Source organism: Mobula hypostoma, chromosome 10 (genome assembly GCF_963921235.1).
Source record: "Mobula hypostoma chromosome 10, sMobHyp1.1, whole genome shotgun sequence".
Lineage (NCBI taxonomy): Eukaryota > Metazoa > Chordata > Chondrichthyes > Myliobatiformes > Myliobatidae > Mobula > Mobula hypostoma.
Window position 1 is genome coordinate 97664794 of NC_086106.1, and position 17196 is coordinate 97681989.

The following is a 17196-nucleotide window of genomic DNA, read 5'->3' on the forward strand; positions in this document are numbered from 1 at the left end:
GTAATTTGTAAGCACAAGGTCAGTATATCATGTGAATAGATTGAACACTGCTGGGGTTTTCTCAAAGTGTTAACTTAGACCCTCTTGCATTACTTCTCACTTCCCAAACTTAGTGACAGGACAAAACCAAAGTCGGTTAGTGTTGTTCAGCATGAAAGTATAGCTCAGTTGAAAAGGGCCAAATAAGTTCTGAGGCAAAATGGGATGAGAGCCTCTTGCTGCCAAAGTCTCCTTCTGCTGCATTCTGGTAGCAAATGGAGCATGGTGAAAATCTCAGTTTGTTTACTGGAGTTAAACCTGTGACCTCATTGTATCATATTTAAGTTCAAGTTTATTGTCATTCAACCATACACATGTATTAATCTAAATAAAACAATGTTTCTCTTTGGCCAAGATGCAAAACGCAGTACATATAGTCACACACAGCACTTACAGTTATGATCCAGTGCATACAGTCTACAAAATAGTATTAGCACAAGACCCTGAAGTGAAATGGCCTGACGATTGACAGGTTGACATAAAATGCAAGGAGCATGTTTATGTAAGACAGTATAATGTTACTGGCACTGTTATAATAAAACAAGCAGTCGTATAAATATGTGAAACAGCAGCAATAAAAGCTGGAAAGTGACCGGTGCAGGATGAGAGTGTGTCCTTTAGTTTGGGGGGTGGGGGGGTGTTGTTGCTGCAGGGTGTACGTGTATGCTGAGTGACAGTAGGGTGTTAAGACTTCTAACAATCAGAGGGAGGAAACTGTTAACCAGCCTGACAGTTCTGATTCTTATGCTGTGGTACCTTCAAACTGGTATGTAAACATTATATTTTGAACAAGTTTGGTTTGTCATGTAACAATATTCAATGAACTGTTCTGTTTCATTTCAGGAGTGAACTACACAAGGTCATTACCTCCCTCATACCCAGCACCACCTGATCCTCTTCATCAGAGGAACTTCCTGCTCACTGATGGCATACCTCAGGGGTCAATGTATGAACTGACGGAGCCTAAACGCAGTCAGTCTCCCTTCTGGCAGAACTTCAGTAGGTTAACACCATTTAAAAAGTAACAGGCCATGTTGTTTGGGAGGAACTAGCCGGTGACATGTCCTTGGCAGTTAACAACAAAGTGTGGACCAACAAACCATGTTTGGATCATGGATCTAGCTGATTTAAACATCTACTGATACCTTTCCTGCTGAGCCTTGGTTCAAAACAACATTTTATCGAATTATTTCTTAATGTGACTCAACTGTTCATAAAACATATAATATATGACAACAGAAAGTCAGAAAGGAAAACTGAATTTCATTGCATTACATCATTTGTGATTATGTGAATCTAGATTTGCTCCTTAGTGTACTGTATTGCAGCTGTATACACGCAGGCACACAGACACAGATACAAATGCAGATAGACACAGACAGACAGGAACATACAGTTTCACACACGTTCATATACACGCATCTTGCTTCGGTTGTTCTAAAAGCTTATTACATATATACTGAGTGTGACTGTTTTGTTGCTTGATCAGTTTTACATAAAATACTTACAGATATTTTAATGAATAATTATCATAAACATGCTTTTGATGATTTAATATATAACCATGTGCTGATATGATATGTTGTACTGAATGAACAGTTCAAACTCTGTTTAAAGAACTTCGGAATAACTCACACCATTTCTACTAGTATCAATGGAGTATGTAATTATTCAGAAAGTAAGAGTTAATTGACAGGGCCAATCCTTTGCCATCATTGTCCTTAGTTGGTTTAGAAGCCAACTGACTTTGACAGTACAACAAAATCTTTCAACAGAATGGATATATAACTATAACCTTTTGACCAGAGAATCAATTGCTTAATATAATTGACATTCTTTGTTATGTTTTGGTCCAAGTCTGTTGCAGTGTTACACTTAACAGTTAATAAGGCTTAATAACTAATCAAGTTGTATTTTAACCCTTTAAAATTAAGTTGAAAGGCATAATATACCACCAACAGTTATTTGTTGTTATCAGTTAATATGTACTTCACCTTATGCATCTTTGGACATTTACTAATCCTTCCACAGGAATAGCAGTAATCATCTGATCCCATGTGGTTTCTCTACAATATCTTTGGACTACTTTAGCTGAAATGTTTGCAATTCATTAGAGTTCTGTGGATTGAACAGTGCACAACATAGATTGTAAACTAGGTTATGGAGGAACCATTGCAAATTAAGGAATTAAGTTATCTTTAACTATTGTTCTACAAAAATGTTTCGTGCCACTAGTGATGTAAACATTTGTTTTGTGATGTGCTAAAATTTCACTATTTTGCATTTCCAATGCATACAATGAAATCATACATGATATAAAATGATAAACTAGCCAATCTTTTGAAATGGACATTTTTATAGAACTACAGAGCTACTTTTCCAATAACCATAGCTAGATATTATTTTCTAACAATCTAAATAATTAAATATTTATTAAATTAGTGCCAAAAATGTAGAAGCAAATTCAACAAAGATGAAATTTGTTCGTATATGATTATGTACACGGGCACTTAGATGCCAGCTGACAGATTGTTTGTTCTGTGCTGTTCCTAATTAAAGGCTGTTGGTGCCCTTAACAAAGGCAGTTAGCAAAAGTCCTGGTTAATCTAAAATGTTTTTTCTCATACTAAAGTTATAGGCCACCAGGAATATGTTATTACTATCCATTTAGAGAGTTTAGTGGCTTGCTTTTTTTCATCTATATTGAATTATTTAATTTCATTGTAATAGCTGTGGCCTCTGTCTGACCATATTCAAGCTCTTTGCTCAGGTAACTTCTTGCATGATGTGCCATATAAAGTAGTGATTGACTGGTACATAGTTCTACAAGTCTGGTTTCCTGGTTTCTTCAGCATCTGCCTCTACTGGTAAGAGTAACAAGCAGTGCCAACTTGTCAGTTGGATCAAATATGCATTGCATTTAGTGATTGACAATGTAAAACACACCAGCATCATATGTAACTCATATGAAGAATGAGGCCCGTGTACCCATTCTGGGTAATTTGAGGCTCTCCAGAGCTAATCAATGAAATTTTTGTAGAGTACACTGTCTAGTGACTGTATCGGTTGACCAAAATAATGCTCGTGGCATCTTACTAATTGACCAAGAATATTGAACAGGAAGTTTCTCAGGGGAATATTGATCAAAACAAAAGTTAAGTTTGGATAAATACATGGATGGGAGGGTAATGGAGGTCCATGGTCCAGGTGCAGGTAGATGGGACTAGGCAGAATGGAATAGATAGGTCAAAGAGCCTGTTTCTGTCTTGTTGTCCTCTATGACTCTGACTAATAATGCCAGTTTATGCTCTTTACAGTAAGTAATTAAAGGGTCGAGAATGCCAGCTAGACCAAAAAGGTTCTCCATTTTAGGTCTTGACTGACTATAGTACCCTCCTCCAATATGTGGCCCGACTCAGAGATTTCAGTTTCAGACTGGAATGACTGTGTGAGCAGACAGAAATGCAATGTGGTCCATGATCCCACTAGTTTCACACAATAGAGGGGCAGGAGAATGGAGTCCACTGAATCAACGACCACTCTGAAAGCAAAATGACTATCTGTAGAAGGGAAGAAAATTAATGGATGGGGAGAGGGTACCACAAATATATTTCTGGGTATCATTAAGCTAGCTTTAGCTATTTTGCTAAATGCATTCACCTCTCTATGACGGAGGAACAAGAAGTACATCTTGCCCTCATGTCATGGAGTACATTTGAGGTTTAGTGTGTGAAATAATGATCTAATACAATACTATGCTGTAGAGACAGGGTGCTAGGAATGATTCTTAGTCTGTGCCGAATGATTTAATCTTGGTAAAAAGATGGAATCCTGAGAACTGATTTCAACAGCCATGGACTAAAGAGACAATAATAAAAAGTCTAGCATTCCCATTTCCAATCACTGTCTGGTTAGGTGCACATAGACAGTGATTTGGGAAGGGCAGACTGATTTGCAGACACTAGTGTCTATTCTGAGATATGCAGAATGGCTTTTTTAGAAAGGTTCTGGTACATTGCTAACAGATACCGAAATAAAGACTATCAACAAGATTATAAGAAACAAAGATGAATATTTTTTCATTAATGAGGACTTTGATTTTTGACTGAATACGAAATTAAATGACATTGCAGTGTCTGTATCTTGCAATTGTACCTCCCCACAAGTGTTACTATCCAACAGAAATGAGTATTTGTGAGGTTAACTAAAAATCAGATGTTTTATATCTTGGATTACATTGTTGCAGGGTGGAGTGTTCAATGCTTAGAAGCATTGTTAATGATGTCAGGACTAATTGCGTTATTGTACTAGTCACTCACTAATACCCCTCTATTTTGCTTTATTGCAAAAACTCAACGAGGTAAGTTTATACCACAAAATTGGGTGGCAGCAGCTATTGGTTTTGAATCGCACCCTTCAATCACACATGTAAGTGTATGCAAATCCTAATGCTCTGCACAATTTTCAACTATGGAAGCAAATGTATACATATATTGGTCTTTGTACCTTGCTTCCATAATTTTATTTGGCATTATTACATAGTCTATGTAATGAGAATTGTAAAGTTTATTCCAATGAACTCCTACTTGTGAAGTGTCTCAACCTTTCAGTTCACATGAAGCTAAATTGGGCTGCTCATTTCTGTTTGTAAATTTACGATTTCTTATGTGAAATGTTTCCTTATTGAAGACAATTACAATCTCAATATGGCAGTGTGGCACTATTTAAAGTTAACTCTTAATGCACATTAAGGTAAACATAGTCCGTGCAATAATGCTGAGCCTTAAGGAATTAGGTTTGGATGGGTTGGGTATTCAAAATCAGCATTTAAAGAAATGTGAGAAGAGTTGCTTTTCTACAGTTGAGAAACTCAAGCAGAGATATAATCATTAAATAGATATTTGATTTGTGACTAAAGCCAAGACACAAACGAATGCTGCTAGCAAGAGACAGGAACATTTTTAAAAAATCCATGCAATGTAGATGTGAATTATTGCATCAAGAAAAGTTGATGCTTCAGTTATGAACTCTAGTCCTTGTAGTTACAAAGTTTTAAGCATTGGATTTGTAAATGACATAGAACTATTCAAGTGTTTTAATGGGAGATGTTCTGAGTCAAATTCTTCTCCTTGCACTGGCATTTAAAGTCATACCAACTGCAATGTTCAATTACAATGTTATAAAATATTGTCTTGACAGCCTCTACTGTATTCATAAGAAAGAAATAGGACTTGCATGTTATTGATGTGCAAGGCAACATTTGTTTTCTGCAAAATACAAATGTGGTTCTCAGTGCCAGACTGCAACATGCCATGGAACAGGTGCTCAACTGAATGATTAGATAGTCTTGTTAAAGCCAGTAGCGTGACACTCATTAGTTGAAAAAGTCTTTCAGTAAGCATTTTGATTTAGTTTCAGGTTGTAGAATAGCAGAATTTTGCTCAGAATGTCATTTTTAAAGATGTAGATAGATATTAGTTGTAACAGGATTATTTCGTGGACTCACACTGTTTATGTTACAAAATTACTGTTTGAATTTTAAAAAAATAACGCATGCATGATGCCTTTGGAAGTAATGCATGATGTCACTGTTGTTTTTGCAACACATGATCATTTTTTTTGTAATTTATTTTTATTGAAGTTCATCATCAAACAAATATTTCCATAAGATGTATTTCAGATACTGTACATATATATATATCATATAATCATATTTGTCACAAATCTCCACATAATATTTATCTGAGGTATACACTTATAGAAAGGAGAGGAAAGAAAGAACAATCAAAAGAAGAAAACTATGTACAAAGTAGGGAGTGATCATTTTTTTACAACATATTCATTGACTTGTGAGAATAAAATCAGGCCTATGAGGTGTTATGTAGTTAAACCATTTTAGGGAATGATCCACCACCAGTTAATAAAATGTAAGTGCAAATCCTGACCACTTGTTACAAGCAAACCCATAGCATGATAAAAGAACTAATGAAACATGAAAATGTTAGATTCCGGTTGCTAGTGACTTAGATAAGCTTGTGACTCCTAAGTGAATCCTTCAGCAGACTGGAGCTTGGATATGCAATTCCTAGATGGAAATAGCTAGTATTCTAAGAGAAGGGATCATTAATGAGTATTGTCAGTTTTTAGAAATGGATAGTTACAATTGAACACACATTCATGGAAATAGCCCTCTGCTGAATAAGGGTTCATTCCTGTGTTAGTCACGGGGATAGAATGGAAGAGGGATAGCCCCAAGATACACACATTTATCTCCAGCTCCTATTGTGAGTATGATAGTATTCTTTAGTTTACTTAAACTTCTGCCAGTGATTCCTTCAAGTAAAGAAATGCAGATCATTATCATGTGTTCATATGGCTCGGGACAGACTTTGACTTTTTTGTCTTGTTAATTATAAAAATATTATACTGGCAATGAGTTGAAGGACAAAATTTAGATCCCTGCATGTCATTTGAACGTAATTCTGTGGAAAGCTGAAAGCTTATTGATTTGAGAGTCAAATCTGAATGTTCACTGGCGCAGAATATAGTTGAAGGATCATGAATTTTAAAAAAAGATAGTTAAAGGATATGTCTATAGCTCATTCACTTTAAGTACCCCCCACTATATCTGAAACTTAAAAGCAAGTAGCTTTTATTTGCTTAAAGCTAAATCAGCATACAATCAAATAGTACACATTTACATTGAATTTTAAAGTTTGTCCAATTAATATTTTAATTATCAATCAGTTAAAATCAATCCATTTGAGTTTAGCAATAAATATGTTCACAAAGTATTCCTTTGTATGCCATTTCATGAAATTTATCCCACAGTTAAAGCAGCGATCGTATTGTATGTATGTATTAATAAAACTTCATAATTTAGTTTCAGTATATTACAACTGTCATAGTTGGCAGATATATTACTTATAAATAATTGTATTTTCTCCATAATTACCTAAATGTGTATATCTGTATTCTTTATACTCTAATACCTTTTTTAACAAAATTATATTTTCTCTATACCAGAGTTATAAAATGTTATTATGAGAAATGTGGAGAATGAAATGATTAGTTATAATAATTAATTACTGTATATTACATAGTTTACAGAGATACTGCTATGTGATGATGCCAAGTGGATTGCTTGGCTGTAATATTAGAAATTATTTCTCCAATCCCTCAGTAACTACACCCACCAACAAAAAAAATCTGAACTTGATGATGAAACAATTTCTACAATTTTCAGCTTTTAGGGAAACCTGCAACTTAGTTAAAAACTGTACAAAGTGATTATGTTAATCAGGGACAGGGCAGAGTAATGGAAAGGTTTAGACCCTTCATACGTTACCCTTTTTTTTTATCAAATTGGTCAGTTCTTGTAGAATCGAGATTTCTTCTGTCTGTTGGCTGTAAAAGTTCTACATGAAATTAATTTATGAATCTTTGGTCCACTTCCAACATAGGCAAAACGCTATCCCTAAACAGCACAAAAATATTGGCATTGAGAAATGTAAATTTGTTATTACACAGTAGAGGTTGTTTGGAACTGTGGCATTTTGTCAGGCAAATAAGAGAGCTTTATCCTGCAACTAACCGGTTACAAATGGTCAGAGAATTATTGATGCTGTGTATAGACATGCCAAATTAGATTATAAATCTATAGATTATTTAATATTTCTAATTCTCTGGCATGATTTTAACAGTGAGGTTCTGTTGAATAGTTTAAGGAGTCACATGTTGGAATGAGGCAAAGTAAATTGTAACAATTAAGTCTTAATAAAGATATTATCAAATGTCCAGAAGTGAACATGATGGGAAAATTAGCTGGCATTTAACTGTTTGCCTACACTTTGATTAAAAATTGAAGATGGGTTCTTCATCAAAAGCAAGCAGGTGTTGGGGGTTGGGATGGTTTTCTAGAATAGGGAGTGCCTGACCACTTCTATTGTGAACCAAAGGAATACTATTTAGATCCCTGAAGCTACAGTAAAGTTTAGATAAAACATAGAACATAGACTAGTACAGCATAGTACAGGTCCTTCTGCCCATGATGTTGTGCCAGACTTTTTACTTAGTCCAAGATCAATTTAGCTATTCCCTCCGTTTTTCTTTCACCAGTGTGTCTATCTAAAAGTCTCTTAAATATCCCTAATGTATCTGCCTCTACTACTACACCTTGATGGTGTTCCATTCACCCACTGCTCTCTGTGTTTTAAAAAAACCTACCTCTGACATCCCCCTTATCATCTTAAAATTATACTTACTTATATGAACCATTTCCGCCTGGGAAGAAGTTGCTGGCTATCCATTCTTGCCTCTTATCATCTTTTACAGCTCCATCAAGTCACCTTTCATTCTCCTTCAGTCCAAAGAAAAAAAAATCTAGATCACTTAACCTCTCCTCATAAGACAAGCTCTCTAATCCTGGCAGCATCCTGGTAAATCTCCTCTGCACCCTCTCTAAAGCATTCTTCCTATAATGAGGCAACCAGAACTGAACACAATACTCCAAGTGTGGTCTAACCTGAGTTTTATAGAGCTGCAACTGCATAAAACTTTAGATGGTTTAGATAGTCTTTTATACTTTTGATCCATTTTTGACAGGACTACAAAGTACAGCCAGAACTCAAATTGAAGCTGAGACCTGACATTACCAAATTTTATTCTGCCCATTTTGGAAACTATGGAGCCTTGCTTGTGTCTAGAAGTGCAATAAAAGTCAGCAACAGTGAGCTCAGTATTGAACGTAGATGAATACATTGCTACTTCATTTTTACTCCTTTCTCATTCAATTTTACTGAGTAGGAACAGTTAAAATTTCCTATCATAAAAGATTTTAGTACTGACTTGCTCAAATAATGGTAGGGTTAAATACAAGAGGATTGTAATTGTACATTTTACGCAATCAGCATTAAAAATTACTATATAGAAGCTTAAATAATTTTATTAATTGTATTACCAGACCTTTGTTGTAACCTTTGTGTTCAAAATTCATAATTGGAAATAACTTACTGAACTTTTAGGCACAGAGGAAGAAAGGGTGACAAATTGAATAATTCCAAATATTAGTGAGTGATGGATGTTCAGATAATAATATTGTTCGGCCCCGCATAATTTGTTCTCGATATGAATCCTGACTCTGGTTAACTTTTGGCAGTGATGAGACTGTTTCCATGATTATAATATTGGTATGAGTCAAGGTAAACTCACATCATTGCACTAGTTGCAAGTTTAGGTTGAATACTTTAAAAAAAATCAGGTGCAAGGACAAATTAAACACATTAAACACTTAATGCATCATCAAATTCTGTCTGACTCAGAAGTTGTCTCAAGAGATTGCAATGCAAATATATATCTAGCTAAGCTCATAACTGCATTAATAACAATGAAAAACCACTTTAAGGATTTATGAAATTCAACAAATTTTCACTGTAGATATAGAAGTTAAATATCTTATTTTTCTTGTCCATCCTAATCCAAAGAATCAAGTCACAAACCTTCAAGGTACTCAGTCTACTATGAAATAGCATAGTTTTAACAAGACAAAAATATTAAGGGGAAATATAATTTTGTCACTTCATGCTGATTGTCAATGATGTCTTCTGTGATTTTAGTTGGAAGTGAACAACAGATGGCTTCTATAGAAATGGGTTTCTTCCTGTATTGATATTAAGTGCTATGACTTGCCTGGAGTGGTATAATTCATTTTTATCAATGAAAGAAAATTCTGAGTTGTGTTAAAACTAATGTACTCACTGTGGTGATGCTCAAGTTGATTGTCCTAGTAAAGTTCCTTCATCTGAATACCACTCTCAAGATTTAGCATACAGTGTGTGTTAATGTTTTTATAATGCATTGTTCTCTCTAAGAAGGTTAAGCATTTGCTGGAAAGCAGAATAAGATACTTCTTGGCAAAAGGGAAATATACTTGTATTTTATGTTATGTAGATGGCAAATTACAGTATTTACCAGACCTGTGGGTAAAAAGATCATAAATCAATGAAGATAAACATCTAAGAATGACAAAAATTAATCTCATCCTTCTGATGCTTTAGCAGTTTCTTAGGACATTTCTTATCTCAAGTTTTTTTTTACAGTTTGAGTAGCCTCCGACATTTCCCAAACTAAATGCATATGCTTTAAAAAAATACTAGTTGACATGTAAGAACTGATTTCCTAGGGTAGTGCTGCTGTTGTCTTCTGTGATAAAGGCCATTAAGAAATCATGGGTGCACTGCCTGCAATTTTCTGATGTTTGCAACTAGTAGCTGTGCCACCTTTCTCCCACTTGCCTGACACGACCACACTGCAACTGCTGTCTAAATGAACTCTAGACAGATCCTCTCCCATTCTGTATAGTTCCAAATAAATGTAAGCTTGGTGCTGTAATGTTAGAAAAGAAAAAAAATGTTCTTTCTATTTTGTTTATCAAATTTAGACATAAGAATTTTGTAACTTTTGTGAATGTTTGTCAATGTTGTTCTACATACATTAAAACCGTCTTGGAATTAAAAAAAAAGGTATCAGCTGATTTCCAAAGGTTATTTTTTTTCTTCAAGCTTTGTCAGCACAAAGGAGACCATTTGTCATTTGTGTGAAACTGTGTTGAGCATACCCAACTCTTCGTCAAACCATTTATATTTTAAACAATTATAATTATGTCCACAATGGAATCCATGGTCATCTGTAAATCTGAATGCAATGTTAGGCTAGGCAGCTGCAAAATGGTTTGAAAATATTAGCGTTATCATCTTTTGAAGCTGAAAATATAAAATATCCAATTTTGATTTCTTTGCATAAATATTGCTTTTAAAATTTAAAATTTAATGTTTTGAAATGAATGATGTGGTCAAATTCTCATTTTTCATAATGGTTTATATAAACTCTTCTGTCATTAGTTTCAAGTTTGTAACTGGGAGCTCCCTCAAGTACGAAATAGTAGCCATCACCGAAGTATATTGAGCAGAAGATTCTAGCTCTGTGATGGATAATTTTTGGGGGTTCACTGTGTTATTGACCCTGCAGAAAAGCATGTACAGTATATGTGCATAAATGTACTTGCACATAGATATTGAATGAGGTCAATTTTGATCATGGCTTCAATAATTCCTGAAGGTGAAACCCTTATACATTGTCATGAACTATACCAGAAGGCATGAAATATTATGCAATAAGGGGCAAGCTCGTAAGGAAAATAAGAATATAGAGGAAAACCAGGAATTGATATTTTCACTTTCTGAGACTGTGGGACAGACTGGATTAGACATTGAAAACTTCAGGTACTTTCACGTCAGTAAAACGACTAAAGAATCGGAATCTGTTTTAACCAGTTCAAATGATAATTTGGCCATTTCAAGACGGTGAGGAGAAAAACACACTAAACTATATAATGTAGTTTGTGTGTATTAATAAAAATATGTTGAGTATGTGCCAGATGAAGGAGTGTAGAATTAGAGTCAAAATTCCTTTAAATCAAATATTGTTTTTAAATGTAATAAGGGATATTTGACAGCATTCTGTGAAATAATTATCAGCCTCCCAGTATCTTTCCATCTGATATAACTTGGTTTATGTTTTGCAATATTGCTGCTTACTCGCTTTTCAGCATTTTTATGAATGGCCTTGGGTGCTTCCTCAGCATTTACTTTTCTGTGTAAATAGGTAATGACCTTTCTTTCACTGCTCTCTCGGATTTAGGAATTTTAATTTCCATTTTTATTTTAAGGCCCTGTGTATGTATATTATAATGTTTGTGGCTGAATAATATTTTGTTATAGTTTTGTACCTGTATTGAAATCACACAATGTACACAATAAATGCTTTCAGCTACTTTGTGTATTGTATGTGCCTTTGCCACAAACATTAGTCTGAGTTTGAATTAGTATTTAGTTTGCTGCATTTTCTTGTTGATTTACTCCCAGTCCTTTCGTGAAATTATAGTATCTGGTAGTTTCTGTTATTTTCTGAATTATAATCACATTTAGATGCCTCACCACCCCCAATCCTTCCACTAGGTAAGAAATGGATCAACTCTTCCTTCAGCCAACGCTTCCATAGAGAAGTGGTTGCCATCTGCAGCTTACAGCTGGACCACCTGTCAGACTTCTGCATATTTGTGGCCCAATGTTCCGATGCAAAGCAAGTTGAAGTTCAGAGGAGGACAGAACTGAACACCCAACCCACCAATGCACTTACCTTGGGATCCAGTGTAGAGAAATGCCAGACTAAGCAGATAGGTCCAGAAACACTTTTTGTATTTGCACTGTGCTTGGCTGGGATAAGAAACAAGATCCCAATCAGTTGAATAATGTTGCCAACCCTATGATAAAATGGTTAAGTTTTTACTTATTTTACTTTATTCTAACTTTCTAAATTATTTGCCCGCATTTTAATGGCATTTATCTTATTTTTGGAGTTATTATATCTTTATTTTGATCTTTTTGAGTGTTTTCTATGTTTTGAGTATGTTTTCAAAGGACATCGGATCAAATTGAGAACAGAGCTTCAGGTTCCTCATTCATTTTACTATTCCACAACACTAAGATGCCAGGGAAGGGCAGAGTTTGGCCTTGCTTGTAAACAATTAAATGACACGTGGAAAATGGCTGTCTGGCTGAGGCTCTGTAACATAGCTAGGGTAATGGAACTACGTCAGTGGAAGTGGAATGTTGCTTTAGGAATGAGATGGAAAAAATGGAAAGGGATGAAGAAAAAAAGACTAATTCACTTTTTCACTTGGGCAGTTATCAGGAGTTAGAATTTGGAGGCAGTCAACTATTATTTTCTAGAAATCGCTGTAATGGTATTAGCCTCAAAATTGTGGAGGGAAAAAATCATAAATTTGTAATTATAGCAATTTAATGAGAGATTAGAAACAAACAGAAGGCACAACACAAACATTTAATTGATATTGAAGACTAATTCCATAGTATTATTTTTCAAAACTGATTTTCTTCTATTAAAAAAGTCCACGTATTACTGTGAATTGAAATAGCAGCATCATTACAGTAGAAAACCTGAATTACATGTGCCATGGAAAAATATAATTTATAATATAACAACCAATTTTTTTTACAAAAGGTATTGTAACAGCATGTAATGCTCTTAGACAGAATACATGCAAAACACTTCTTTACAGAGGGGGTCCCATTTCTTATGATTTTCTAACTTCTATATGATCAGTGGTGGTGTCATCTGTGTTTTTCATAAGCTTACTTTCATATTTGCCTCAGGCTGAAGAACATCATTAGCATTTTGCTATTATATTTGTGCACATTTCCCTAGAATAGATTTGGATACAGAGTTGCTTTAATGCATGATGATTTAAAAGCACTGTTATCCAAAAAACAGGTCATAAGATGTGATTTTGTTTGCTGGGTGATCCAATTTCTATGAAGAATAAAATATGAGTGAAAATTGGGGAATTGCAGTGTGTACATTCAGAATTTTTATTCTAGTTTCCTTTGTGTTTCTTGACTCATAAGGTGTAGAAGACTGCGTAGTTGTATCCAACAAAATTTTACACACCTCTGGCCTCTGTTTCTGGAATTTTTTTTCACGTTAGATAGGCTGCATAATATCACCTTTGTTGAAACAACTGTCTAAAAGCCTCTGTGGCCAATTTTTGCACAACTTAGAAATGATCCCTCCACAAGACCATAACAGATCGAAGCAGAATTAGGCCATTTAGCCCATAGAGTCTGTTCTGACATTCAATCATGGCTGATATACATATTATCCCTGTCAAGCCTATTCTCCTACCTTCTCTCCGTAATCTTTGACACCATTACTAATCAAGAACCGATCAATTTCCACTTTAAGTGTACTCAGTGACTTAGCCTCCATAAACCAATGGATTCCACAGATTCACCACCCTTTGGCTGAAGAAAAGCCTCCTCATCTCTGTTCTAAAGGGATGTCATTGTATTCCTGGGTTGTGCCCTCTGGTCCAAGACTCTCTTAATATTGGAAACATCCTCTCCACAACCACTCTATCTAGGCCTTTTAGTATTCTATAGGTTTTTTATTATAATTTCCTGTAGTTTGTCTCCTACCCTTCTTAAAGAGTGGAATGACATATAAATGCAATATTCCAGTCCTCCGGAATCTAACAATTATTCCAAAATCTAGTGATTATTAAAAAAGTTACTACTAATGTCTCCACAATCCTTTCAGCTATCTTTTTCAGAACCCTGGAGAGTAGTTCATCTGATCCAAGTGACTGATTTACCTTCAGATCTTTCAGCTTCCCAAGCATCTTCTCCTTGATAATGGTGACTACATTCACCTCTGCTCCCTGACACAGAAATTTCTGGCACCCTGCGAGTGTCTTCTACAGTGAAGACTGACAACGAAGCATTTATTCTGTTTTACCCATCATTACTTTCTCTCTCATTACTACCTCTCCAGTGTCATTTTCCAGCATTCTGATATCCGCTCTTGCCTCTCTTTTACTCTTTATATCTGAAAAGATACTTTTGATATCCTTGATCCCCAAGCAGTTCATCTCTCTGCTGGGAGCATTAGGTGGGTAGGTCCTCTTTAAGTAATTTACTTTCAGTTATTCTTCTGACCCATCACCCCTCACCAACACACTCCAATAATACCAACCACCACTTTCCCCATGCCTACTGTCTTGCCCCTCACATGACTTGCTTGCCACTACTCAGCATCGGAGTCAGAAACAGATTTAGGTTTATGATCACCGAATATATCAGGAAATTTGTTGTTTTGTGGCAGCATTACAATGCAAGATGTAAAAATAATTACCATAAGTTACAATAAAAAGTTAAATAAATATATAAAATTACTCTATGTTACAATTTAAAAAGCAAATGAATAAATAGTCCAAATGAGCTACTGTTCATGAGTTCATTGATCTTTCAGAAATCTGATGGTGGATGGGAAGAAGCTGTTCCTAAATTGTTGAGTGTATGTGTCTTCAAACTCCTGTACCTCCTCCCTGATTATAGTAATGAGAAGAGGACATGTTCTGAATGGTGAGGGTCCTTAACATTGGATGCTGTCTTCCTGAGGCACTGACTTTTGAGACGTGACTCTCATCCCATTAATTGGCCCTCCTATCCTACTGACTACTACCCACTGAATAACTAAGCTGTCTGTCCTCAACCACCTATGTGTCCAGTCCTCCTACCACTTTCTCTATGGTCCCTTGCGCCTCGCCCGGGACTGAACTAGTTTCCTTAGCATGTTCTACATTGGCGTCACGCAACACAAGTGCTCAAGCAAGACTCAATGTCCAAGGGATGGGTCCACAAGCAAACCAGTCATGTGTCCAGCAGGTAGGGAGCATTTCATCAGTCTTGTGACATACAGAGCTATAAAAATAATCTGAGCACTTTCTATTTTTTTATATTTAGCAGATATTGTATAAGCAGAAACTTAAGTAATGAAGACACAAGGGAAAATGCAACTGGAGAGCTAATGCTGGATCTACATCAAATGTTTAAGGTGTAAGACCAGGGGCACGGACTTATCAATTCATAGTCTCTGAAGCATAGGTTTGGCAATGTGGTGGATCAGTTGCTTCAGCTGTTCAGTCTGTCCAGACAAAGGTAGCCCCAGTTATTTAGTCTACCCAGGTAAGACTGAAAACAGCCACTCCATCTTTCTAAGCAAAGCAGCAGGAGCCAATCTATATGCCCACATAAAGATAGAGCTGGCCACTTGGTCAAGAGGAAAACTAGGAAACAAAATATATGCATTTTCAATAATCAATAAAAATTCTTTCAATGCTCCTTGTGAGCCAGGAACAATTCCTTTCTGGCCTCTCTTCAACTTCCCAGCTCTTAATCACCAACTTTCTAGCGTCCCCCTCCAACATGTCCTCCCCAATGCACTTCCTTGCCATTTTCTTTCAAATCATGCTTCCTCCTCTCCGGCTTTCACTTACAATGCTTCCCAGTTGCCAAGCAGACCAGCAATGTCTGGTCTACCACTCATAGTCTCTCCAATCCACCAGAGAGGCTATGTACTTCTGCATTGAGGTGCAGGAGGTAAAGTTACCTGATGCTGAGGAGGATTGCCATTATTTTTTGGCAGAATCCTCATATCTCCAGCTTTGTCCAGTTCTGAATACATTTCCCACTATACATCCCAGCATGACGTGGCTACCTAAACATACCTAATTTATACCCCCACATACAAACATGCTCTCATCGTGTTATTAAATTCAAAGGTCCAACATAATTCCTAAAAACAACTGAATTAGTGTCTCTCCCCCTTCACCTGTCTCTCCCTCTCCCTTTCTTCTTCCCAACCCCTTTCACTTGTCTGTCTGTCTCTCTGTGTGTGTGTCTCTCTCTCTCTCTCTCTCTCCCTCCTTCCTACCCCCTTCACCTGTCTGTCTCTCTTCTGCTCACCCCCCTTCACCTGTCTGTCTCTCTCTTTCTCCCCACCCACCTTCACCTGTCTGTCTTTCTCTCTCTGTTCTCCCCACCCTGTCACCTGTCTGTCTCTCTCTCACTCTCTATTCTCCCCACCACCCGCTTCACCTGTCTGTCTGTCACTCTCACTCTCTCTCCTCCCTTCTCCCCCCTCTCCCCCCTCCCTTCTCCCCCTCTCTCCCCTTCCCACCCCCTTCACCTGTCTGTCTCTCTCTCCTCCCCATCCTGCTTCACCTGTCTGTCTCTCTCCCCTCCCCACCCCCTCTCTCTCTCTGCTTCCCATCCCCCCCCATTCACCTGTCTGTGTCTGTGTGTGTGTGTCTCTCTCTCTCTCTCTCTTAAGTTTGTCTCTTTCATATCTATCTTTTGCTTTTGATGCCATTCTTTAAAATATTATGAAGGTATGGATACCAGACTGAGCGATTTTCATGCATTTCCCACTTGCAGACAAAATTGACTGACAATGTCTATTCATAACCCAAGGATGGCCTGTATTGAGCACAGGCACTTTTCCCTCTTCTCCAGCATTCATGCTCTACACTTCCTTTGTTCTCAATTTGTTGCATTCCCAACACAATTATCACACAACTTCGAACTCAACGCAAACCAAGTAAATGCTCAGTTTTGACAATTTTCATTCTCTGTGCAAAAATCCACCCAGCTCGCTGAGCATCTTCCAATATTAAAGTCATTTGTATTCCCTTCACTCCTAGTAATCTCCTCTGGGAAGTTCTCACAAAGCACTCCGAGT

At 36.5% G+C, this 17196-nt stretch overlaps 1 protein-coding gene across 7 annotated transcripts in view; it reads left to right on the forward strand.

The window, feature by feature from the left end:
- Nucleotides 1-11868, forward strand: part of LOC134353064 (rho guanine nucleotide exchange factor 9) — a 314061-nt gene extending 302193 nt beyond the window's left edge. For all 7 annotated transcript variants that reach the window (XM_063060922.1, XM_063060925.1, XM_063060924.1 and 4 more), the window contains one exon: nucleotides 883-11868. In XM_063060922.1, coding sequence (XP_062916992.1) covers nucleotides 883-1064 — 182 coding nt within the window. In that variant the 3' untranslated portion in view covers nucleotides 1065-11868. The remainder of the gene's footprint in view (nucleotides 1-882) is intronic.
- Nucleotides 11869-17196: the final 5328 nt, after the last annotated feature.